Genomic DNA, 26,576 nt, shown 5'->3' with positions numbered 1-26,576 from the left:
ATGTCTAAAAAGGCTCTTCTCTTATTCTGCAGTAGCATATTTCCCAGGACCACTCCCACCCATGTTTTTGTTTAAACCCATGATTTCTCTCCACCTCCAGCCAGTCTCAGGCTTTGTTTCCTGGCCTCAGCCTTCCTTCTTTCTCCTGGCTTCCACCCCCACATCATCTCCCCCAGTTCCAAAACATAAACACTCATTTTTGAGGCAAAATGAGGCAAGATAACAAAGACTAGGCACAAGCCAGGCAGTAAAGGGGCTGTACGGATTTAATATTTTTAGTATTACAGTATATTCTTATAAAAAAAGGTGCGAATAAAAAGGACACTACAGCTTTTGTACATTAGACTCATTGTCTGAGATAGCTGGTGAATGTGACGATGCCACTAGGTTGTGACTGATGGAAGGGGACAGCCCCAGCTCGGGGGTTTGGGAGAGACTGACAAGGGGAGGAAATACATTTTCCCCCTCCCACCCCTGCCTTGGATTCCTCCTCCAGGAAGCTTCCTCTCGTGTGAGATCTAGAGGTGGAGGCCAAGGGTGGGTCAGGGTCTGGGTTCTGTGTTGGGGATGGGGAGGTTCAGGGGTGCTGGGTGGGAGGGGAGAGGGTGGGGCTACATTACATCAAACATGAATTCTGAATCTGATGTAAAATTAGACAGTGGGGAAAATTTACCCCCCAGAAAAGGAAGACCGGGGGAGAAGGGCAAAGAGCACAACTTAACGGTTTGTAAGAGATTAAAACAAGGCAGTACACCAGGTACCAGTTTGACCCAGCCTCTATGGGGCATCGGTCAATGACTCCCGCCGCCCCCCAATTCTTGCTGGGCCAGCCTCTTCAGTCAGTCTATTGGGGGGGATGGTGGGGAGCTAATCTTGCCAAGCAGCCTCCACTGCCCCCATCGGCCCTCTGGGCCAGTAGGAATTAGGGAACAATAAATAGAAATCAGGCTCCCAGGGCTGATGGGCTTCATCTAAATTAGAAACAAACTAAACAAAATTGCATGTGCCATATGCTCCTGGACAGAAAGGCACGGTATCCACCAGGTATCTCCAGATGTCAGTATCTGGGACTTTGCTGTGGCAATACAAGGAGGATGCCAGGAGGAAGAAACACATGCTAATGGCTAGGCTACCCTACTGTGTGCCACCCTTTATAGAGTAGGACTGTGTTGTAGGGTCGGGGGGGGGGGGCTAGCACTGTTTGCTTTATGGCTTGGGAGGAGGAGGGGGCAAGAAGCTGAAGTGGTTTGCATCTTGGGGGTATATACCAGGACAGAGAAAAGTCCTATCAAATTGGTCACATTAGCACCTTTCCCAACATCCCACCTTCCATCCCATTCACTCCTTGAACAAATGTGGTTGAAATCCTTCCCAATGCCTCCTTTGGATTAGGGAGTGTATGTGAGAGAGGGATAGCTTTTAGTAAGAACTCCAGAAGACCACAACTATAATCACATCCCTCCCCAACACTCCCAGTCCAGACAACTCAGTTCCCTCCTCTTTCTTATCTTTGACCCTGTCTGTCTTACACTTGGGTGGAAATACCCCCACCCCATTCCCTTATGCCTTCTTCCAGCCCAACTCACACTAAACACATGCTGAGCACATGCTTCTCAGAGGGCAGCATGGCCTCCCCTCCAGGGTCTCCTCTCCTGTCTCTCAGGCAAGGCCCTGTTGCCTTGCCCTCAACCACCCAGATCACCCAGGATGCTCACTGCCCCTCTCTCCCTCCCAAAAGCCAGAAGATTGGCAGCTAGAGTGCACCTGCTCATCAGGCCACATTGAAAAGGGAGATTTGGTCAGAGCAAACAAATGTTAAAGAAACATGAAGTAAAAAGAGGGAAATCTGGTTGTGACTCCAAGTGGAAGGCACTTAAAAGCTGAAAGTCATGATAAATGAAGAGGGAATGTCTACTGCAAATGAATGTTTCCTGCCTCCACCATGATACCTCTGGTCTTCCTGACTCTCTGGGGATCAGGAATTAGACGGCAGGGTGTCAGTGAGCTAACCAGTAAGCTGAGAGTTAAGATGGTGATGGAGGGGGATGGAGAAGAATCTCTGGAGCTGGGAGGGGGTTGTCAGCAGGTCTTGTTAACCTGTGCCCCATCTACCCATCTTCTCCAAGCAGGGCTACTTATTTTGGCAGCTGGGGAGTGGGAAACAGATTTATGAGTTGGGAGGTAAGTGACTGGGGGAGCCATACCCACCTCATGGCTCCAAGCTCTACCCTTCACTGACCTTTTATTGAAGGGAATCACACCCCATCTCTCACAGTTCTTTGAATCCACAACCGACATTTTAGATCTGCACTTGACCCCACTTGTCTTAAACGGTAAATCCCTCATTGTAGATATGTAAACATAGACTGGCTACATTAGGCCTGATTTGCAGGGTACGGCTTTAAAATAGGTGATCACCCCTGAAAGCTGTGGACAAATGACTTGTCTCATCCATCCCTATTGATGGCTCACTCTTCAGCTGAGGGAAGAGATGACTTTCTTCTAAGTGGCCCTCCATCGGTCCCACCCTCCCTACCCCCGGCCTTCTCTAAGATGACTAGGGCTTTGGATGACCTGGGAAGAGAAGGGGCTGGCTGCTTCCACTTTCATGAGACAGGCTGCATTGGAAGTTAAGCATAGCCTGAAAGAAATGAGGCTGTGAGCAAATAAGTTTCTTTAAGAGAGCAGGAAAACTCAAACCAGGGGCTGGAGTGCCGGTGTCCTCTGGGCTCCAGACAGAGAATGCACATATTCCATGTCTCCAGGACAATGGTCAGTGGATATGTACATTTGAATGGGGTGGGGGGACAGGGTAAGGGTGAGGTGTGGTTTGGAGCAGGAGAGGACAGGGTGTCAGGGTTTGTGTTCCAGAGGTAGGGAGTAAAGTTTGGAAGGGGCCTAGGCAGCTGATCCCAAATCATTCCTCTCCAAGAAGAGGAAGAAGGAACCATGTCAAGCCAGATTCCTTTCTGGGGACAGGGAATACAGTCTTCATACATAAGCCCAAGTCCCTAACTTTGGCTACAATATAAATGTTTCACTGAAGGTAAGGCAGGGGTCCAGCCAGTTTCTATCAATACTAGGTCTCTCTACTGTACCAAAATTGTACTGAGGAAAATAACTCAGTTCTCTAGTTCATGACCGATCTACACTGTCATCCTGTTCCTCGGACCACTTTTTTTTTTTTTGCATTGGCCATATTCATATCCTTCCTTCCATCCATCTTTCCATTCCAGTCACTTCTTAGACAAGCACATCTGAAATCCTAATGCATTTAGGGTAGAAGATTAACAAAGTGTGTTTGTGTTTTGGCAGCTTCCAGAAAATCTATTTTTTTTTCCTTTTTCTCTTTCATCTAAGCAGAACATTTTTGTCTTCAGGTTTGCTGCCAGACCTATCCTAACTTAGATGCTCCAGGCCTCTATTCAAGAGAAAGGGGCATCAGTACCAAGGATGAGGGGACTATGTGCTTTAGCTCTCAGAAGCCATACAAAGAAAATGCCCCCCTCCCACTACCCTTTCCCCATCAGTGAAATCTCAACAACATCTTGGTTTGCCTTCAGTGGGGGCTCAGAGCTGATCAGTGAGATGCTAGAACCATTCTATGCCAACATGCAGGTACCCAGGTGGGGCCGTGGGCCCTCAACACAACTTCTAGGCATCCCTGGGAAGTGACCAGACCTCTGGCCAAATAGCAATAGAGATCACTGGAGATGCCTTCAGGGCAGGAGTCAGTCACAGCAGAATGGGCAGGGGCAGGGCGCAAGAAGGGTAGTTAGAGAAGGAAGGGGAATATACTTGGGCCAGCCACACACTACTGCCCCAAATCCAGCTTAAGCACCCCATTAGGCAACCCCCAACCGTGCTCCTTTAGTCCTCCCTCAGCTTCCTCAAGCTGTAGCCATCCTCTTTCTGCCGCCAAAGTCTCCAAGTCAATAATTTAGCTTGTTCACCACTCGCTCCCGGCTTATTTCGAGTGTTTGGGTCCCTGACCGCTTGCGGCTTCGTTTGAGCTTGGACAAGTCCTTGTCAAAGACTTCACCTGAGCGCAGAGCAGACACCAGGTCATCGAACTCTCCACCTTCCTCCAAGTTGCTGACTCCAACAGCCGCCTTCCGCTGCCGACGCTCACGCTCCCGCTGTTCCTTCAGCTGGGGGGGGGGGGGCGGGGAGAGACATGCCCAGTCAATAACAGCAGTTTGGAGGGAGGCTACCCCAGGGAAGGACTGGGAATCAGTCTCTTTCTCTCACTCCATCCCCATTGGGGAACCAGAGAAGGTGGGAATTCATATTCCCCCTCTCTTGTCAAAAATGGCACAGTTTCTGATTAATAACAACAATAATATTAACAACTAGCATTTCAATAACGTGGTTTGTTTGCTTTGCAAACAAAGCACTTTACATAAACGGAAAAATACATTAAAAAAGATCTCCCAGCTCCATTTTCTTGCTAAACTGCCCTACAGGCTGCTAAGTGGATACAGTGAATAGAAAGCCAGAAAGCTTGCATGACCCTGGGCAAGTCTCTCAACCTCTGCCTCAGTTTCCCCAACTAAAAAAATGGAAATAATAACAATACCTACCTCTCAGGATTGTTGTGAGGATCAAAAGAGATATTTGTGAAGGGCTTAACACAATGCCTGGCACACAGTAGGCATTCTATAAATGGCTTATTCTCTTCCCCCTAACAGCCTCACCCTGATTCCTAGCTCTCCTTGAAGTAACCTGAATCCTTTAATCCTCTTCTTTCTTCTTCCCTCAAAGTTTTTTTAGTTCCTGCCCATTTTCTGTCATTTTCCTGTAATGACCTGGTTGTTGTTTGTCCTTTGTTCTTGAAGAGGACCATGACATCAGGAATATGATGCCATGAAATGGATTTAAATGAGGGAGGGCTGTGCAAGGTCACCAGCCTCACTTTCTCCTCTGGAGTCATCTAGGTCCAGTAGCCAGATATAGATCAGGAAGAATGGAGATGGTCCAGTAATGTGCTGGGGTGGGTACGGCTGGGGAAGGGGAGGGACTGGCCAGTGAGCCCAGTCCTCATGAGCACCACCTTAACCCATGACACTCCTAAACCCCTTTCTCCTCCCTACAAAGTAGCACTTCATATGTACCATTATCAACTCTCCCCATTATTTCCCAACCATACATACACCCCTCCCTTCCTTTTTCCCTCAGTGCCTTTCCCTACCATGGCTTCCATCCGTGCCCGTCTCTCTTCTTCTTCCTTCTTTTTTCTCATGCTCTCCAGGTCCTGCCGTGCCTCAGAAAAGGCCTGAAGGAAGGTGTCAAAGATGCCAAAAAATTCATCTGGCTGCATCTTGCCCTCGGGTTCTCCAAAGTGCTTCAGTGCCCTGGCAAACTGTCATTGGGAGCAGAGCAGGGAAGAAGCAGAAACATAGGGGTCAGGACATGGAGAGTTGGTCATCAGGGGCTGAAGTGGGAGGGAATTCAGGGTGAGGGATCTTTAGTCAGTCTCAGGGGACTCCATGGAGCTGGGATTGAGGATCAGGAAGACAGGAGGGTAGGAGTATCCCTACCTTGTCCCTGGCTTCATTAAGTTGATCCTCCAGCTCTGAGAAACTGAAGCTGGCAACGGTGATGAAGTCACTCATGATTGGGACGAACTTATCACCCGACTCCCTTTTCTGGTGCTTCTGATATTCTAGCTCCTATGAAGCGAGGAGAAAATGGAAGGGGAAGACGATTTCTGGCTAAAACTGTCCAGTATTAAGGGGGAGGGAGTGATTGGAGGGGAAAGCTCCTTCACTTATACCAGGCTCCTACCCTTTCCTTCCACCAATAGGAACACAGTAAGAAGGCAGTCTCAGAATTTCTTGGGCTGGAAGCATGCTCAAAGGCCATGGTATCCATTCCCCTGTCTATTACTACCTTTGCCCTCAGGTTGAATAGACCAGGGGGAGGAGGAGAGAGAGAGCTTTCTACTCTTTTTTAGAGACTTTCATAGAAGTTGATTCTTCAGCCTTCTATGCGCATCTGTGTTTTTCCTGATATCTAGCCTGAAACAATCACATTTGCAGTCAAATCTCATTCCTTCTGTCTGGATTTGTGTATCTGTCTGTCCTCCTGTCAACAAATCTCTCCTCAGCACTACCATACCCAACCAGAGCGGAAGGGAAAGCCGTGTCTCTGGCTCTTTATCTCCCATACCACCAAGAGGAGCTACCAAGAGGCTCAGAGAAAGGTTGCAGGATATTTCAATATTTGACCACTGTAGGTTAGCAACCAGGAGACATTTGGTAGGGTGCTCTGGAGCAGAGAACCAAGTCCTTAAAGAAAAGAGGAGTCTTCAACCTCCCAAGAACAGTGTGAGAGGAAAATTAAAAGAGTATCTTGAATAAAATTTACTGTATAGGGTGTGATCTTGACCAGTCCCTTATAGTCCCTCTGGGCCTCAGTTTCCTCAACTATAAAATGAGGGGATAGGGGCAGCTAGATGGCACAGTGGATAGAGCACTGGCCCTGGAGTCAGGAGGACCAGAGTTCAAACCCTGCCTCAGATACTTAGTGACTGTGTGACCCTGGGCAAGTCACTTTTTTGCCTCAGTTTCCTCACCTGTAAAACGAGCTGGAGAAGGGAATGGTAAACCACTCTAGTATCTTTGCCAAGGAAACCCCAAATGGGGTCACAAAGACATGACTGAAACAACTGACCAGTGTTTGCTAGAGGATTAGCAGTAGTCTGGGAAGTGATTGCCCAGACTACAAGTCCAGATCCCTTCACCTTAATTGAACTGAAACACTAGGATTCCTAGTTATAGCTCTGTTTCCTGAATTCTATTGGCATATATTGCTTGCACTTGCTTGCAGAGCAGTCCAACAAACACAGACTCTCCTACCTTTGATACACGCTGATATGGCCCACTTTTTGGCTATTCACTGTCAGTCTGGTAAAGCCCAAAGACCCCTTCTCAGAATTATGCTTTCAAATTCATAAAATAAAATACACAGGATTTTTTTTTAGTGCCCTCTTAAAGTGTCTTCCAATTCTGGGTCTGTGTTCTTATTATTTTTCTCCAGGACAAACTCATTCAAACTCATTCTCTCTCTCTCTCTCTCTCTCTCTCTCTCTCTCTCTCTCTCTCTCTTTCTCTCTCTCTCTCTCATTGGTATATGTTTAGGGTACCTCCCGCTCCCCAATTTCTCTAGCTCCCATAACCCCCAGCCCCCTCTTCCAGGCTAGAAGAAATATCAACTCGTTCTATTATCAACCTAAGTCAAAGATAATTCACAAGACAAAATTGAAACCTAGTTCATGCCAAACAGAAATGACTTTTTGGATTACCTGTTGTCTTGAATTGGACCTTAAATTGGGGCAGAAATTTGAGAAAGCATCATGGTCATTGCCAATCAATATGCCAGTTGGCAAGCAGATGCCCTACCAGGTAGCCTCAGCACTGTGCCAAGTACTGGCAGGGTGGGGAATAGGGTAGGGCAGGATGCAGAGAAGCATAAAGTACAATCCCATACAGTAATAAGTGGCTTAAAGCTAGTTGGGAGGACCAAAAAAAAAAACCATACCCTAATACACATGAATGGGGAGGGCTTTGCCAACCCTCTCAAAGGGCCCATCCTTATGAGCAGCTCTCTCCAAGCCTCTTGCCTCATACAGTCCCAACTCCCAAGTCTTAGGGGATGGGAATCCAGAGCCAGGTACTTACCGCCTCCACAGCTCTCAGCCCTTTTCTGATGTTGTTTACCTCCTTCTCCAGCTCTGATAGACTGCAGGGGAAACAGATCAGGGGAATGAACTGTAATTTCCTGATTTGGAAAGGGGCAGGGTGTGGGAGACTCAGGGAGAGAAGGACGTCTCCCTGACCCTCCACCTTCCACAGAAGTTTCTAATACAGGCCTTCCCCTACCCCTAAGCCCTTTCCCTAGGGGAGATGGGATCTCAAACAGGGACAAGATTCTGATTTTCCATATGAATTCATTACGTTTATTTAAAACCTAGGTTTTCAGGTGAAAAATTATGTTTTCATCAAAAAGGAGAAAACCCTGTTTAAATAAATTCGGTGCAGCCAACTTTCATTTGCACGTAGGTTATTCACAGCAAAAGTTCTGTGTCTGGTTGGCTTCTTCCTACCACCCAGTACAATTCTGGTTGCTGCTCTCCCTTTTCCCCAGTCCCTCATTGCCATAGGAGCCCAGTGGAAATGTCCAGGAGGCAGGAGAGACTTGGGGGATAGAGCCAAGCCTGGATAATAGAGAAGGATACATTCACTTACTTGACTTTGGCAGCTTCAGGGAGATGCTGAAGCTCGGTAGGCATGTTGAGGATGTCGGGGAAATTCTTCTCCAAAATCATGATCAGATAATGGAGCAATGAGATGTTCCTGCAGTTGGGAGGTGGGGGATGACGTTGGTCAGAGAGCATAGATTTGGGAAATCGAGAAAGAAATCCAAGCAGTACACCAGGGAAATGTGGAGTCATGGGCGAGACAACAGAGCAGCAGAAAGACAGGGAGACTGGGCAGGAGGAAGAAGGGAGGGCTCGCACCTGTCAATACTGGACTTGGTGTCAGCAATCTTGTTGAGGCTAGACACTCGGAAGCCATAAGCTCCCCCTCGCTGTCCCTTGTTCATGTAGTTGCCGATGGCGAGGACGACTTCCAAGAGGCGCTTTAGTCGGTGGCTGCGTGTCAGTTCCCTGGAGGCCAGCAGGAGGGCTAGGGGGTAGGGGTGGGTCACCCCAGAACTGGGTGAGACCCCTAACACTGGCCTGGGGGACAGCCATGAGGAAGGAGGGCAAATTCCCATGCCCCCCTTCCCAGGATATTCCAACACAAAGCTCAGAAAGCAGGACTAGCCTAGGCAGTAGCCATCTCACCCACACACAACTCATAATTTTTACTGCCTTTATAATGGATGTCCACACTAACCCTTCTGCTTGCTCATGATATAATTACAATCAACTCTCAATTATCTATATGTTTGGAAGGAAGAAGTGGTAAACAATTCAACAACACCACATTCCCACCATGCCCCCTTCACCCTCCGAAAAAAGACTTCACAAACATGTGTTTTCCTAATCATTTCATAGAATGTATATACAGGAAAAAAAAAAAAAAAGCACTAGACCCAGTTTCATGTCCCAGCTTTGACACTCACTACCTCATTGACCACAGACCAGTCCCTTCACCTCTCACTTGCAAACTATCAAGGCCCCTAAGGGTAGTTGTGAGGGAGGTGCCTTGTTAACCTTCAGGATTTCGATAGGGACTTGGAACTGTGATTTCATTGGTACAAGGAACTCCCAGATAAGGAAACTCCCTCTACCAATGCAAGTATACCCCACCACCCCCTTACTGGGCAACTTAGAGTCTTAGAGAATTGCCTGGGTCATAAAGAGGTTAAGTGACTTGCCTAGGGTCACACAGTCAGTAGGTGTTAGAGGCATAACTTGAACCCAGGTTTTGTTGCCCATCAGCTATGCCATGCTGCCTCTCTTGCTAGCCATAAATATTGTATTACATAAATATAATGCACAAATATTTTATATAAATTTTAATATGATATATAAATACAAATTATATAAATATAATGTTGCTATAATAATTATTATATATTATATAATATATTCATAATTGTTCTATGTAATATATTGTTATTTGTAACATATGTAATTGTTATATACAATATGTTGCATTACATATAATCATATACAATCATGTTATAGGTTGTATCATATGTAATTATAGCATGTTATATAATTATATTTTAATAATTACATATTATATGTTATATGTATTTATATCCTATATAATAATAGCAAAACTTGCATAATAATTATACTAATATTTACCTTATTATATGTTAATTATATGAAAAATTATGATAATCTGCATGCAATTGAAAGTTGGCTAGGGAAAATTTATTTAAATAATATAATTTTTCAAAAGTATGTTCATTTCAACTCGAAAAGACTCATGATGGAAAATGCTGTCCACATCCAGAAAAAGAACTATGGAATGTGAATGCAGATCAAAGCATACTATTTGCTCTTTTTTTTGTTTGTTTCTTCTTTCTTGCGCTTTCTCCTACTGGTTCTCATTCTTCTTTACTATATTACTGAAGTGAAAATAGGTTTAATATGAATGTATATGTTGAGCCTATATCAATTTACATGCTGTCTTGGGGTGGGGGGAGGGGACAGGTGGGCAGAAAATTTGGAACTCAAAATCTTATGGAAGTGAATGTTGAAAACTAAAAATAAATAAATTTTAAAAAATAGAAAAAGTATGTTCATTCATTTGTGCATACTGAATCCCTGTCCATTTCCATTATGGAGCTGGAAACTTGCCCAATGGTAAGACCCTCACCTGTGCTATTTGTCTATGCCACTTAAAGACATGATGAAGCTGGGGTTAAGGGTCAGGATAGGCATATTTAAAGATGGAAGAACTGGGAGGCCAGACTTTTACAGACTCACAACTGCCTCCTTGCCCCACTCCAGCCTGGGATGAGTACCTGCCTAGTAGCAGCAGGGTAGACTTGAAGTGAATGGGCAGTGTCTGTATTTATCTGTGTCTCCTTGGAAATCCTGACGATGCCTATCCTGAGAATGTTCTATCACCCTTAGCCTCACGGAAAGCTGAAGCTCTGGTGTCCAGCAGAGGGCACTCGCGGTATTCCTTAGACGTGGGATTTCGGATGAGTCAAGACCTCTGGTTTCTTAGCCTTACTAATGGACCACTTCTTTACCAACATGTTGGAATCACCTTCTTGGATGAGATGGGGTGAGGGATGGAAGTCTAGAGAAATCTTCTTAGTCCTCTTCTATTTCCTTTCCTATTTCTGCCTCATCATTCTCACTCCCTACCAAGTTAACCAGCTCTCCTTTCAGTCAATTAGACCCTATCATTCCTTTTGGGAAGCCTAGTATCCTGGGGTCTAGGGAGGAAAGGGAGACACTTTGATGAGCTCAGCCTTGCCTTCTGTGTCCCTACTTGGACACAAGCACAGAAGGTTAGAGCCAGAAGGGATCCAAGAGATTATCTAGGCTAATGAGGAAATTAAGTCAGAGAGGTTATGTGATTCCTGTAAAGTCACACAGCTAATTAGTAGCACAGCCATGTCTTTTGACTGCTAGTGCTGGGATCTTTCCACAATATAAGAACTAGACACTCCAAGCCAAATAAATACATCCTGTCCATCTTCTCCTCCATCCCCTCTCCTCTGCTCTAGTGCCCCTTCTCCAGAATAAGCGACCCTTATCCAACCCAGCTTTTAGAATAATGCATTCTATACTTATATAACTTCTATCCCATGCTGGGTCTCTGTATTATGTAGTCTTATAACAAAACCCTCTCCCTTATGGATCAATCATTAGGATAATCAGTTTAGAATTGGAAAGGATCTTGGTGGTCATCTAGTCCCAATTTCTTCATTTTACAGATAAGGAAACTGAGGCCCTTAGGCATCTGGCATATTAAGGTGTCACATGTGCCATCAAGACAGTGAGTATTAACACACCCATGCATTCGTTTTCTACCGGAGTTTTCAATTTTGCATTTGACTTTGGGTTTGTTTGGGGGTCTGCAGAGATTTCATAAACCATTCCCTGCCTTGCAGCACTTTGACTTTTTTGTTTCTGGCCTCCCAGTTCTTCCACCTTTAAATATGCTTATCCTGATCCTTAACCCCAGTCCCCTGTACCCTGAGGCCTCCTCCAAGCTAACCCCAACCTTACCTTCTACTTTAGGCTTGGTCTCCGCCAGTCTCTCCTGAAACTTTTTCTTAAAGAAGAGAGCCTGTAGACGTTGCTGGTAGTGATCAATCCTGTGGGTGAAAGGGAAGAGAGTGATGAGGAGTCTTTTCAATAGCCAGCTCCAGGTCCAGAACTTCATGTCCTCATCAGGAGCCCTAGCCTTCCACGCAAGACTGATACAGTGCAGAAAGGAGCCGGAAGGCCCCAAGTCTTCTACTTGCTCCCTGAGTGACCTCAGGCAAGCTGCTTAATCTTTCTGGGCCTCAGTTTCTTCATCTGCAAAATGGCAGAATTGGACTTAGAAGGCCTCTGAAGTTCCTTTCAGCTCTAGGAGTGTGATGCTATGGTCCTACAAACACAATACTTAAATTACAGAAAATGTACTCACTAGATACGAGATACTCACTGAGCGTCTGGAGACTTGAGAACTAGCCCTGGCTCTATAATCAACTTATTTTGGAACCTCAGGTAAGTCATTTCCCACTCTACGCCTCAGTTTCCTCATGTGTAAAGTGAGGTGTTGGACTAAGTGGCCTATGAGATAGATCCTCCTGCAGATCGAGCTTTACCAGCCTCTGAGCTTTCTCAGAGTTCTTCAATCCTTTGTGTCTGTTTCTCCATGAAACCAGCTCTGTCCCTCCCTTTTCTCCCCCTCGGCCACAAGTCTCAGTCCATGCTAGCCCACACCTGCCCACTGGCCCGGCCGAACCCTCTCCCCACTGTGCCCAGACCTGCTCATCTCGTAGAGGAAGCGGTCGGCCCGGGCCATCCGGTCTATCTCGTGCTTGTGCTCCTCCAGTAGGTCGATGTCACTTTTCTCAGGGGTGAACTTGAGAAGCTGTGGAGGGTGACGTGGGGGACAGACAAGAGACGCGACAAGAAGCTGGGGGACAGGGACCAGCAGGCGGGGGTGTCCGTCTCATAGCTGCCTGAACTAGGGGAGGGGCAGCTTCTAAAAACAGACCACCGGCTCTTAATCCGTCTGGGTCTAGTTTAGCTCTCCCCCCCGCCTCAGGGCAGGGTGGATGAATTGACCGTTTTGGCTGCACTCATTAGCAGACTCTAAGATCTCCTCGTATAGGGATGAAGCCCTGGCTGCCCCCTCATTTCCTCTTATGAATACCAGCTCACCCCATTTCTGCCTCGAAAGTGATGGGAGGATATTGCCTAGACCCATGGAAGAATGGTATGGTGACAGAGACTGCCATTTTATTCCTCCCATTACTGCCTCATTTCTAGCCCTTCCTCCCCTAAAGAAGGACTAGAACAGGGTAATTTCCATTTTCCTTAAAACTTCTCTGAGCTTTAAGCCCTGACTTTGCTTAGCCTGAATTTTTTCTTGACCTACTCACTATGAATATCCGAGAGGAAGGAGCCCCATATTCCCTCTGCATGGTCATCAGGCCTCACCTGCTCCAGCATGTCTTTAGCCAGGTCCTCCTCCTCATCCATCTTGAGCACAGCTCGCCGGATTTCCTCATTAGAGAGCTTCAACCTAATTACAAGATTCTACCTTGTTAGCAATCTGCTCTAGAGATTTCCTAAAGCCCCCATTCAGACCTCTCACTTCCCTCTTTATTTAGTTTCCCCCATCAAAATCAGGTAATGCATTTAAATGTGCTTCTGCTTGAACAAAAATACACCTCAGTTCTGGGTCACCACCTCTAGGATGCCTTCAAGATGAACCAAAACCCGTTCATTCTTCCATACACCAACTTACTTCTTACCTACTTAACTTATTTCCCCTCAACAGAGTAGCCTGTATTGCAGTCATCCAATTCCTACTAATTTTTTTTTTAAATCCTGGTTGCCTATGACATCTGTGGCAAAGACACTATAATTTATTAGCTGTTATTTAGCTGGATTTAACTTTGAATCTAGAGTTAGGACAAAGGCTCCTGGCTCCTTCCGCAATCTCTATTCATCAATCAATCGATCAAACATTTATTAGGCATTCATTAAGCCCATCCACCATCCCTTAAAAATTGATGGCACTCCTGTGCTCTGACTTCTCGTCAAGGGACTAATTGTCTACTTTCTTGGCACGCAGAAGTGGCCTTAGTGTTCCACCTTCTTCTGGGTCTTGGGAAACCCAAGTGCCTGGACAGATGCCATAACATTTCCTTCTTCTTTCCCTAGAGAACAAGTCTTCTTCTCAACTCAGAATCCTATAGAGCAGGAGTTCTTAACCTTTTTTGTATCATGGACCACTTTGGCAGCTTAGTGAAGCCTAAAGACCCCTTCTCAGAATAATGTTTTAAAGTGCATAAAGTACATAGGATTATAAAGGAAACCATTATATATTATATATAATATATAACATGTTACACAATGATATATAACATGTTATATGTATAATATATATATTATATATATAATGTATATAACATGTTATATATATTATATAATAATATATTAGTTATCAAAATATTTTTTAAAAGGTCATGGACCCAAGGTTAAAGAAGATAATTTCTGCTATAGAAGATAATTTCTCCCCATTACCAAGGAGGGGGAAATTGAGGCATGGGGTAGGATGGGATCTGATCCAATAGAAGGAAGGGAGTGAGTCTAAGGCAGAGCTAAGAACAGGCTATCAGACCGTGGCCTGTGACCTCAAGCTTAGGCAAGGAGGCCTCACATAGAAGCAGAACTGTTAGCTTGGATACTGCCTTTCTTGTTCTGCATCTAAAGCAACATGTTTTGCGACTGAGATCATTCAACCCCACAGGCATATTCTGAGCCCAGCCCCTTGGTGCATGCTCCTTCTCAGATCCCCATGGGATAGCAGCAGATGTTGGACACTGACCAGGTGCTTTCCTCTTCCAAGATAACCAGAAGTCTCTTTAACCTAGACAGGTTGGGTATGTGGGAAAGCATCAGCTTATTACTGATCTACCCCACACAGATTATACTCTGCCCTCTTCAGATGGGAAGTGTAGGAGATGGATGGTAGGGTCTAATTAAAGGCTCTCATTGGCCTTTTTTTCTCTGGCCCCTCACAGTGAGACACCAAGGTGTCACTATTGTCATTTGTACCTGGGCATAATTTGCATCGTGCCATCACAGCACGTGTGCCATATTTGTACCTGTATCAGCATTTATACCTGTATCATCATTTGCACCTATGCATTCTTTACACTTGGGTCATCATTGCAAATGGAACCCTGAGGGAATAGGCCTCTCTCATTAACTTTCATGGCACCCAGGATCAGGCCTTGAACCCAGAGTTTGTTTCTGGTTCCTAATCCAGTGTCCTTTCTGCAATGCTAAACAGTCTCACTTTCCCCCAGACCACTAAAGGAAAGTTAAGTGGGGGGAGGCTGTTTTTGTTTCCTGAAATTTTGATGGACTCAAGGAACTCAGTAGCAGGCAGAGCTGTGGTAGCAAAGTCTCTAGTTGTCCCCATCCCAGGGCCCCAAGTTAGGGACAAAAGAGATGGAAGAGATCTTCAGCTTGGGAGTTCCTGATATGGGAAGATCTATATGCTGCAATGCAAGGCCACGTATAGTAGTGGGTATGATGGTAGAGGAAATCCACATACTTGGACAGCAGGATGATACAGTTCTGGGCTCTTCGGCCATCAATGACTGAGAGTTCTTTGACTTTTCTTGTGGTCAGGTAGAGGTCTTCAGTGGAGCCCATCTCTTTCTGCAACCAAGCAGGGAAGAGGTTCAGGACTTGCTTCTTCCTGACCCGTCTAGATACCCAGGAACTGTCTAACCCCAGATTATTTGTCACCAGGGAGGTAGGGAAGCAGGGAAAAGACCATATAACCTGTGATTATAGGATCTCAGAAGCCATCTAATCTAACCCTCTCTTTTTACAGATGAGGAAACTGAGGCCCAGGGAGGTTAAGTGACTTGCCAAAAGTCACACAGGTAGTAAATTCCAGAGTTAGGATTTGAACCTAAGCCCTCTAATTGCAGAGCCATGGTCCTTTTAAAAAATGGGGTGATGGGGGCAGCTAGGGGCCACAGTGGATAGAGCACTGGCCCTGGAGTCAGGAGGACCTGAGTTCAAACCCAGCTTCAGACACTTACTAGCTATGTGACCCTGGGCAAGTCACTTAACCCTGGTTGCCTCCAAAGAAAGAAAGAAGATGGACTGATATTAAAATCTGCTTTTGGAGGTAGAAATTGGATTGAAACATGAAAAATTTTATGACTTTGTAGATTAAGATGTGTTGGAATGAGCTGGAGGTCTATGGACTAGCTCTTCCTGTCTAGGATAGAGGAGTTAAGCTATAGGCATGTCCTGCTTAGAAGTATCTGACTCCTAAGATTTGGAGCAGTAGCAGGACCTGCTGTCCCTTACATCTCTTTGGTGTAGCCCCTGGCAGCTAGGTGGCACAGGGGCTTGGAGTCAAGGGGACCTGAGTTCAAATCTGGTCTCAGACACATACTGGTTGTATAACCCTGGGCAAGTCACTTAACCTTGTTTACCTCAGTTTCCTCATCTGTAAAGTGGGCAGCGGAATGAAATGGCAAACAACTCTAGTATCTTTGCCAAGAAAATCCCAAATGGGGTCTTGTTAGTCATTGGACACGACTAAAACAACAATTTCCTAAGAAGAAGCTGACTCAGAAATGGTCAATGGCTGCCTCCTTCCTGGGTCCTGGGGGCTTTATATTGTGCCCATTATACCCAAGGGGAATGGGTCTAAGCAAATGCATGAGAGAAAGGGAATTGGAGGCCTCCACAATTTAAGTAAGAAGGAAATCTTCAGAGATTCAGGAACACAAAGTTCCTTTTCTCCTGTACTCCCAATGGGGCAAACCATACCTCTAGATTCTCCCTTTGCCTCACAGTCACAGAAGTAGGACTTCTTGGCTCTCCTTTGTCAGGTTCATCAACAGTGAACCAGTTCACCTGACCAGAGCTGAGAGGCTTAAGTGTCCAGAAAAGAACCCCTAATGCTGCTAGCATTCACCCAAACATCCCCTCCCGTCCTCCTCTGAACATTCTCATCTATGACTCTTTCCACTGGGGTCAGGGTGGGCAAGCATCCCTTTTCTCCGGGGCCCAAGTATGTTGAATAGGAACTAGGAAGGGGATAGAAGCTGGGGTGTCCAGAGCCCCAAGAGTGACTCACCTGCTTAAAGGAAGGATTAGTTAGCAGGTCCTAGGCAGCAGCCACAGCAAACAAAGAATTAAACATGCAGAACATTAGTTACAGGGATTCTACAGACTCCAGGGACCCCGAAGCAACAGCAGAGAATCTTGGAACACCCTGGCTCTCAAGCATCTACTGTCTTTTCCCCTTTTCCATGCAGCCCATCATAGTTTGCAGTCATGCTCTGATGGCTCTCCACACACTTAACCCAAGCTATTTCTCCAAAACAGGGGACAGGTGTGTTTGGTGGTGGTGGTGGGGAGTTAGGATGAATTCAAGAGGGTGTAGAGGCACAGAAAAATTAATTACCCTTCTCCCAACCCCCTACCCTTACCCCAGGGTGGTCACTTTCGGGTGGCTGAAGCAGGAATCTGGAGCTCAGACTCCCTCTCATCACAAATGAGTGCCTATTATTCTTTCTTCCAGTAATGTCTCATTAGAAATAAAACAGACCCACTCCCTTTTCCAGTTTCCTTTTTTGCCAAAAAGAAGTAAAATTAATTTGGAAACAAGTAAAAATTGTGCTCATTACAAGAGAGGAAAGAAAAGCTTTCTTGTTCTTTATTCCCTCCCTCAATCTAGAAAGAAAGAGGCACACTTTCCTTACAATCATCCTAGAAGTTAGACAGCGAAGGTACTATTTGCCCCCATTTTACAGGCGAGCAAACTGAGTCCAAGAGAATCATGTGATTTTCCTGAGGTCACTCAGCTAGTAAATGTAAGGATCCAGACTTGAATCCAGAGCTTGTTTCTGGTTTCTAACCTAGTGCCCTTTCCACAACACTACACAGTCTCACTTTTCCCCTAGACCACTAAAGGAAAGTTAAATGGGCTGAGACTGTAGTAGCATTTTTGTTATCCCTGAAATTTTGATAGACTCAAGGAACTCAGTAGCAGGCAGAGCTATGGTAGCGAAGTTCTCAGCTGTCCCCATCCTGGACAACCTTTTGTCCCAAGTTAGGGACAAAAGAGGGTCAGAGCAAAGCTACCCCTACTGAATCTGATTTATAAGGAGAGTCGGGGAGTTTGAGAGACAGATACTTGGCTTCCCACTTGATTGCAATAATTTCAGTGGACCCAGCTCCCAGATTGGGCGGGGGGGAGCTAGATGAAGAGGCTCAAAAGACACTTCCTAACCTTAACCTAGTAAAGTGACTGAGAATTTCATTCTCAGCTGTGCATCTCAACTCATCCAGCTGGGACGGAGTTCACAGGAATGGCTATGCTCATAAATTCAGTAACAGATCTGACCCCACTTAGTTTTTAGTTGTACTTAGGAAGGAAGGAAATAAGCATTTATAAATGCCTACTATGTGCCAGATGCTATGCTAAGCACTTTACATTATCTCATTTTATCCTCACAACAACCCCGGGAGGTAGGTGCTATTATTATCCCCATTTCACAGATGAGGATATTGAGGCAAAATCAGTCAAGTGACTTGCTCAGGGGTCACACAACTAGTAATTCAATAATAGAGTGATGTCAACCTTGGGGGAATGAAAGTATGGTCCTGGTGATAGACTGCTTCCTGAGGACCAGACTAGTTAAGAAAAGTAGCCACTTGATGATGGATCCTCTGGCCATGACAATGCCATGAAACAAAGGAAAATGCGAAACATCTCCATGCTGTGGAACCCGTTCTCTTTTCTGTAGTGGCAGGGGCAGAAGGGTGGAAAAGGACACGAGGCATTTTTATCAATGATCTAGACAAAGTCATAGAATCCTATAGTCTGCAGACTGTACATAAGCATTAACTTAGCTGCTGGTACTCTAAATCCATGTCCAATGACCAAGACAGTAGACACACTATTGGAATAACTGCATGGCATCAATATTGACATGCTTGCTATAAATGAAACCAAAAGAAAGAAACCAGTTGTAGCAAAACAGAAAGCTAGTACACAAATTCTCAGGTGGTGCCATTGTGCTCAGAGTCTCGGCCCTGGAGTTGGGAAGACCTGAGTTTAAATCAAGCTTTGGACATTTCACCAGCTGTGTGACTCTGGGCAAGTCACTTAACCTCTGTTTCAATTTCCTCAACTATAAAATGAGGATAATAACAGTACCTACCTCTTAGAGTTGTTGTAAGGATCAAATGAGATATTTGTAAAAGCACTTAGAGTTAACAGCTTGTATTAGGTGCTTAAGAAAATCTCATTCTCTTCCTCCCCTAATTTATTACTATTTTAGAGAGACAAATATAAGAGTTCACTTTATTGTGTATCCAAAGAAAGCAAGAAATATTCCAATGTGGCATTTGGTCAACTCATACTGCGGTGCTGAGAATAAGTATTTAAAAAAAAAAGAAAAGAAAAGAAAGAAAACCAACCAATCATGAAAATCATTGATTGTTATGTGTTGACATTGGCTGCAGTTGGAGATGTAGGGAAAAAAAACCAAAAACCTTTTCTCAGTGTGCCCTCCCTCCACCTCACTCCCACCCCCACAGTAGTCTCTGCCTCTCTCCAGGGTCCTAGACCTGAAGATATGTGCCTCTATAATGTTACTTCACTATCTCCACATTCTCATGGTCATAAGATTTATTCCACTTACCAGGTCTGTTATGAGGAATCACAGGCTTTAACATGCCATTAGAAACTTTAATAAAAAGGGGTGTGTGTGTGTGTGTGTGTGTGTGATTACTGTTATTCTTATGCTTGTTAACTGCGTGTAATCCCCAATCCCCAGGATCAGAAGAAAAACAAGCAGACTTCCTCCTGACACTGAGTCTTCCCTGGGGTTTGGTGGAGGGGAGGGGAGAGGAGACCAGTCATTTGGTGGCAGAAGGAGAAATATGGCAGGGTTATAGAAAGGAAGGTAAGAGGGGAGAAGGGGGAGTTCAGGAGAAAGAAGCTGGACCAGGGGTAAAGAGAAGACACAGCAAGAAGCAGATGACACCCTAAAGACCTCACCTGATGCCTCTGATAGGCTGAGAACATTTTTTCTAAGTCTTCCAAGTCCAAGACTTGAAATACTTGAAGATCATCAATCTCATTCCACACGGTATCAGAGATTCGTTCCTAAAATACACAGTAGAGAGAACAAGACCCCAAGGCTAAACTTTTTCTTTTTCTTACTTTTAATTTTTTTTCAGTTCCAAATTCTCTCCTTCCCCTACCCATTTCATCCCCACTCCTTACAGAGGCTACCCACAACTCTCTCACCCTCTTTCTACACCACCTTTAGGGAAACCTCCAGTTAGCCCCTCAGGACAAAATAGCTTCCTCTGACACTCTCCAGAACATCTTTCTCTCCTTCCTGAATCTACCCTCCATCTCCTATATGGAGAATTGATAATCCAGTAGGTGTAACAGACAATACTTCCTGAAAACTACTCAGGGAGAGAGGGAAGGAGAGGGGGAAAGAGAATGAATACCATGCCTACAGGCACACTGCTATAAGGGCCAGTTTGACTGAAGGCTGGATTCAAACTCCTGCTCTGACTCCCTTCTTCTTCTCATCTTTCCCCACGTTCTCCCTGTATGCCCTATACCTATATCTATGATTTCTTATACTTTGATAGGATTGGACTGGAGTCAGCTGCATCACATCAGTGGTGCAGGGGTGATGGGGGGAGCAAATAATTCCTGTGTCCCAACAAAATGCTTGCACAAGCCCAAAGCATTACTGTAGAGTCAACTCTACTCCTTTTCATTTCTTCTTCTTGGAGTTTAATTGCCTCTTCGTTAGAATCTTAAGAAGTAAAAAATGGTTGTGAGAGGCCTGATAATCCAGCTTCCTGCCTCTGGAAGGACTGCAGCAACCCAAGACAGGTGAGGTTCTCTCCTAAGGAAACCCAGAGTTTCACACCTCACCCCCTCTTTAAGATCTTTTGCTATCCAATTTCTATCTGCACACATGCCCCCAGTCCTTTAGTGAGGATTGACCAGATAATGATAACGATGATAATAATAGCAACAAAGATAACAACCACAATGAATAGCTAGCATTTATACATCACTTTAAGGTTTGCAAAGTACTTTACATATTTTTACCTCATTGCATCCTCACAACAACCTGGTGAGACAGGCACTAGTATTACTGCCATTGTACAGATGAAGAAACAGAATGAGAGAAATGAAGTGACATGCTCAGGATCACACAGCTGGTGTCTGAAGGAAAATTTAACTCAGGTCTTCCTTACCCCAAGTCCAGCATGCTATACAGCTGCCTTTACAATACCCAGACACTTGTACACCACCCAGTTACCTATATGATCCCCTAACTACTAAGATAAGGGGGGTGGCTTCAGTCCCATCTTTAACTTTGGTTAGACAAGTGTTTTAAATTCCTGGGTCTCTCAGCTCAGCTTCTCTCTTCTTCACCTTTGAACCAAATCCTCACCTGCCTGTATACATAGGGTAAAAAGAAATTGAAATTGCTGCAAATAGTCTAGGTTCTCAGCATTTTATCGCTTGTCTTCTTTATTCCCAGGTGATGTCTCCAGGTGATGCCAAGTTTACATCAAAATAAAACTGAGAGATGACTAGCTTTCTCTTCCTCTAGGACAAAAGGTTCCATTTCCAGGATTCCCAAGGGATGACTGTGGGTAGGGGGAGGGGATTATTTTCTCTAAACCACCTTTCATGGTTCTAAACCAGAGCTGACAGACATCTCCTGCCCTGACCAAATGTCTTCCATCACTCTTCCTTTGGTTCATCTTCCTTGCCACCCTACTTGAGAACCCCTACACACTTTCAGATGTTTCCTGCTCCTTTAAAATTGCATCTTTCACAGTTCCCATAGCTCTGAGCACAGAAAGGGAGACCCTCTCTTTGCTTCAACATTAATTTATCCTTCCCTTACCTCTCCTGCTTTCTCAGCAAGCTCAGAAAATGCAACTTACATTTTCATTCAGTTCTATTTTTAAAAACTTGGGAAAAGAAAAGAAAAGGCTGGGCCAGGGGTGGGAGCAGGGATAGGGTAAGAACATTCCTGCGGCCTTCCCAAGGCCCTGGGACCCTCACTAGGAATGTTGGGCCAGGGAGTCCGGAGCAGCAAGGGGTCTAGGCATCTGGCCAAGCCCAACACAGACACATTCTTATCGAGGCAGAAATAACCATGGATTGTGTGTGTGTGTGTGTGTGTGTGTGTGTGTGTGTGTTGCGGAAGGAGGTTAATTTGCTGAAATGGGGAAGGGATAGATGGAGGAGGGGGAAGGGAAAAAAGCCAGGTTTCTTAAGGTCAGGGATCAGAGGGAAAATATGAGGGAGAACAGGGAGTACAGGAGAGGCGGGGAGTGGCAGTGAGGTTTGGTGCAAAGACATCGTAACACAGAGCCCTGCTACATCTGGACTTCTCTAAGTTACCTCCCATCTAAACCTTGCTCCAGTTCAGAGAATCACAATGTTTTTAGAGGTGGAAGGGACTTCAGCAGCTATCTGGTCCAACCTATACACCCACTAGAGGAATCCCTACTATAACCTACCCAATGAATGGTCACAGGGTTTCTGCTCAGAGACCTCCAAGGTAGGAGAAACCACCTTCTCCAGAGTCTGCCCATTCTACATGGACCATTCTAATTATAAGAAAGTTTTTTTTTTCCTTGACATCAAATCCAATTTGCCTCTATGCAACTTTAGCTAGTTGTTCCTGATTTTCCCCTCCGGAGTCAAAATAAATGTATCATAACCCTTCAAATAATTGGAAGATGGCTATCATGTCACCTTGAGTCTTCCCTTGTCAAGGCGAACCGTAACCAATTCAACCAATCCTCATATGATATGGATTCAGGGCCCTTCCTCATCCTTATTCCCTTCCTTTTTATGCTTTCTAGCTTACCAATGACATTCCAAAAACATGGCACCCAGGATGGATCACAATACTCCAGATGTGATTTGATCAGGGCAGAATATTATTATTCCTTGTTCCTAGAAGCTATTCCTCACTTAATGTAGCCCAAGATTTGAATATGTATTTTTTTCTGAATCACCTTATCATGCTCCCTTCTAACTTTTCTCATTGTTTACTATAATCTTATTGGTAACCTCATCAGCTCCCCTGGGTTTAATGACTATTTCTTTTTTGTTTTGTTTTATTTTGTATAGCAATTGAGGTTAAGTGACTTGCCCAGGGTCACACAGCTAGTAGGTATCAAGAGTCTGATGCCAAATTTGAACTCAGGTCCTCTTGACTTCAGGGCCAGTGTATCCCATAGCTGCCCTGGTTTAATGACTGTTTCTAAGAGCATTTAGGTGGCACAGGGGATAGGGGGCCAAATCTATAGTCAAGAAAGGCTGGGTTCAGATCTCACCCCAGAGCTTGATAGCTATGTGACCCAGGACATGTCTTTACCCCTCTACCTTATTTTCCTCATTTGCAAAATGGAAACAGTAATACTTACTTTCCAGGGTTGCTGTGAAGGTGAGATAATATTTGTAAATCACTTTGCAAACCTTAACATGCTGTATAAATGAAAGCTATTGTTACTGTTATTATTAGCAATGGTTGCCAGATCTATATAATTAGGCCTCATTTCTCTCCTGAGTTCCAATCCCATATCACCTAATGTCTATCAGACCTTTCAAAGTCGATCTCCTACAGGAGTTTCAAACTCAACATGTCATTCTCTTTTCCCCTAAACAACCTTTCTTAATTCTTTTATGGGAAGCCTTTCCCAATGCTTCTTAATTCTAGTGTCTTCCTTCTGCTATTTCCTGTTTATCTTATATATAGCTTGGCTGTGTGCGTGCTCTCTCTCTTTCTGTGTGTGTGTGTGTGTGTGTGTGTGTGTGTGTGTGTCTGTGTGTGTGTGTGTGTTTACATGTTCTTTCCCCTATTAGATTGTAACCTCCTTGAGGGCAGGGACTATCTTGTCTCTTTTTATATTCCCAGGACTTAGCACAATGCATGGCAGGTAGTAATGTTGATTTATTGATTGATTCCCTAGTTCCATAAAGATGCCACCATTCTTCTAGTCACTCAAGTTCACAGTCTGAATCATACTTAACTCTGCATTCCTCATCACCCCACATATCCAATGAGTTGCCAAATCTCATGAATTTTCCCTCCAGAACACTTCTGGCATCCATCTCTTTCTTTCTACACATGTGACCATGACCCTAATTTAGGTGCTCATCAAATGTCCCTTGAAATATTGAAATACTCTACTAATTGGTCTTCCTGTCTTAGTTTCTTACCTTAATCCATCCTCCTTATAATCTCTACTACTTAACATACTTCTCTGTTTGACACTTAAATCCTTTAACAACCTGACTCCAACTTCCTTTTCCAGTCTTATTATACATTACTCCCTTTCCCACACTTTATGGTCTTCTTGCTATTCCTCACATATGGCGATTCACATCTTTGAGCCTTTGCATTATCTGTCCTCTCTGCTGGGGACACATTCCCTTCTTCCCTTTGCTTGTTAGAATCTATCTCTGTCTATCTCTTCCCCCGCCTCATTATTTCAATGGCACCCTCTTAGTCTTTTTTCTATCTCATTTTCTTTTATTTCCACATGCTATAACCAAGTCCTGATAATTCTTCCTCTGTAGTAATTCTCAGAATCAATTTCCATATTATATTAGTCCAGGCCCTCATCACCCCACACCTGTTACACATGGATTACTGTTACAACCTTTCCCTGTGCCAATTCATCCTACACACAGCTGCCAAAATAATATTCCTCAGAAATATTTTCATTTTGTCACTGTCATGCTGAGAAACTGGCAGTTACTTCCTAGGGTCTACTGCCTGAAATCTTACTTTCTTCAGTTGTAGCAGTCAAGAACCTACACCTTCTAGACCTCAAGGGTTTTTCACCAATTTTAGTAACATGATCTTAATATAAATCTAGTAATATATAAAACATACAGAGTAATTACAATCTGGCTTCTGACCTCATCCTTTAACTGAAACTGCTCTTTCTGAAGTTTCAAAAGGTCCTTTAATTGCCAAATCTAATGTCTTTTTCTCAGTCTTTTTCCTTCTGGACCTCTTGGAAGCATCTGACACTGTTTACCATCCTTATGACCATGCTCTCTCTTTGTTCTCCTCACACTTATCTGTCCAATCCTCCTCACCGGATCTGCAACCATATCCCAATCCTATCTATGGGTGTCCCCCTAGGCTCAGTCCTAAGGCTCTTTTCTTTTCTCTAAACCTTCTCCTACTAATCTCATCAGTTCTTATGAGTTCAGCTACAATCTCTATGCAGATGACCTCCAGGTCTATATATCCATCTGTGGTTTTCTTCACTGAAGTTCCACACAGTGAATTATCTATTGAACAATTAGAAATAGATATCCCATAGATAGCTCAATCATTGTCTTTCCCCCCAAGCCATTCTTTTTTCCTAACTTCACTATCTATGCTGAGGGCAGTACCATCATTCAGTCACCTAGGTCTACAACTTTAGAATCATTATTAAATCATTATTCCCCCTTATCATCTCCCCTCCCTCACCATATTCAATCACTTGCCAAGTCTTGTAGATTCGATCCACAATATCTACCCCATCTACCCCATGCTTTCTGATTACATGACCATCACCCTAATTCAGAAATTCACCACCTCCTAACTGGTCTCCCTTCTGCAAGTCTTTCACCTTTCTAATCTATCTTTCATGTGGTTTTCAAATTAATATACCTAAAGAACTGGTTTGACCATGTTACACCTCCCCTCAAGAAAATCTAGTGGCTCCTTATTGCCTTTAGGATGAAATAAAAACTCCTTTCTTTAGCATTTAAAAACCTTCTATCCCCAGCTCCTATCAATATGCCTAGCAAGTAATATATAATTAATAAATTCTTTTTGAATGAATAAATAAATAAATAATAAAAGATCAAATCCTGATAAAGATTTCATTATGATGAAAAGATCAAAGAGCTCTGGGTGATGGTTCAATTATTTCAATAGATGATAAACGTAACACAATTCCAGTATGGTCAAAGGATCTAAGCAATCTTCTGGAGTTTGCTATTATGGGGATTCCTATGGTATTCCTTACAAGAATAATAATCACACATATTTGTATAACACTTCAATGTTTACAAAGTATTTTCCTCACATTTACATTTAAACAATATGGGTGTCTCTCAGTGATTAGATATAACACTTCTCTATATTCAAATATTTGTAAAGCGCTGAGCATAATGCCTGGCACACAGTAGGCACTTAATAGGTGTTTATTCCCTTCCCTATTCCCTTATCTGTATTGAGTAATTGACCATGTACTAACTTGCGACATCTCAAATATCTTCAACCATAGAACCGGATATGATTTTATCAGGGGAAATTCCATTAAAGAAGAAGTTGCTGCACCCTAAGGACCATGGACTTTTCCAGCTGACTTGCAACTGAAAACTTCCATATATATTGGCTCCCTGGTAAGAATGGGAGATTCTTCGAAACACAATCTTGCTCTGCCGTTTGTATCCCTAACATTTAGCACAGTGCTTTGCACATAATAAGCACTTAAGAAATGCCTCAATCATTCATTCATTCATTTCCTTGTTGCTTTGTAATTGTTATTTCACTCTTCATGTATAGGGTCTATAAAAATTTGCTTAGTTTTTAAACTTACACCATTTAAACTTTAGTAACTTAGCTTTTATGGATGTGAGCCATAATCAGCAATATTTCTGGTAATGAAAGGTGAATTTTGTTCTCTTTGTCATTTTCATACCATGCTACCTCTACTCTAGCCATCATCCTCATCTCCTGCTTACAGGAACCTTGCCTCTGCCCCTAAGATGCTGCCTTTGGTAGGTGAGTTTTCATCTTTC

At 44.1% G+C, this 26,576-nt stretch overlaps 1 protein-coding gene across 3 annotated transcripts in view; it reads right to left on the bottom strand.

The window, feature by feature from the left end:
- Nucleotides 1-248: 248 nt before the first annotated feature.
- The window catches only part of LOC114053317 (disheveled-associated activator of morphogenesis 2), a 158,173-nt gene continuing 131,845 nt past the window's right edge, over nt 249-26,576 (bottom strand). For 2 of the 3 annotated variants that reach the window (XM_027876262.1, XM_027876261.1), the window contains exons 15-26: nt 19,758-19,865; nt 16,824-16,853; nt 15,273-15,379; nt 13,142-13,226; nt 12,463-12,569; nt 11,714-11,802; nt 8,522-8,690; nt 8,250-8,357; nt 7,683-7,743; nt 5,541-5,672; nt 5,192-5,362; nt 249-4,151 (exon numbers count right to left, since the gene is read on the bottom strand). In XM_027876262.1, coding sequence (XP_027732063.1) covers nt 3,933-4,151; nt 5,192-5,362; nt 5,541-5,672; nt 7,683-7,743; nt 8,250-8,357; nt 8,522-8,690; nt 11,714-11,802; nt 12,463-12,569; nt 13,142-13,226; nt 15,273-15,379; nt 16,824-16,853; nt 19,758-19,865 — 1,386 coding nt within the window. In that variant the 3' untranslated portion in view covers nt 249-3,932. The remainder of the gene's footprint in view (nt 4,152-5,191; nt 5,363-5,540; nt 5,673-7,682; nt 7,744-8,249; nt 8,358-8,521; nt 8,691-11,713; nt 11,803-12,462; nt 12,570-13,141; nt 13,227-15,272; nt 15,380-16,823; nt 16,854-19,757; nt 19,866-26,576) is intronic. The other variant, XM_027876263.1, reaches the window with a different exon arrangement.

This window comes from Vombatus ursinus, unplaced genomic scaffold (assembly GCF_900497805.2).
Source record: "Vombatus ursinus unplaced genomic scaffold, bare-nosed wombat genome assembly UNPS02014811.1, whole genome shotgun sequence".
NCBI lineage: Eukaryota > Metazoa > Chordata > Mammalia > Diprotodontia > Vombatidae > Vombatus > Vombatus ursinus.
This window is presented reverse-complemented; position numbering and strand designations above follow the sequence as displayed.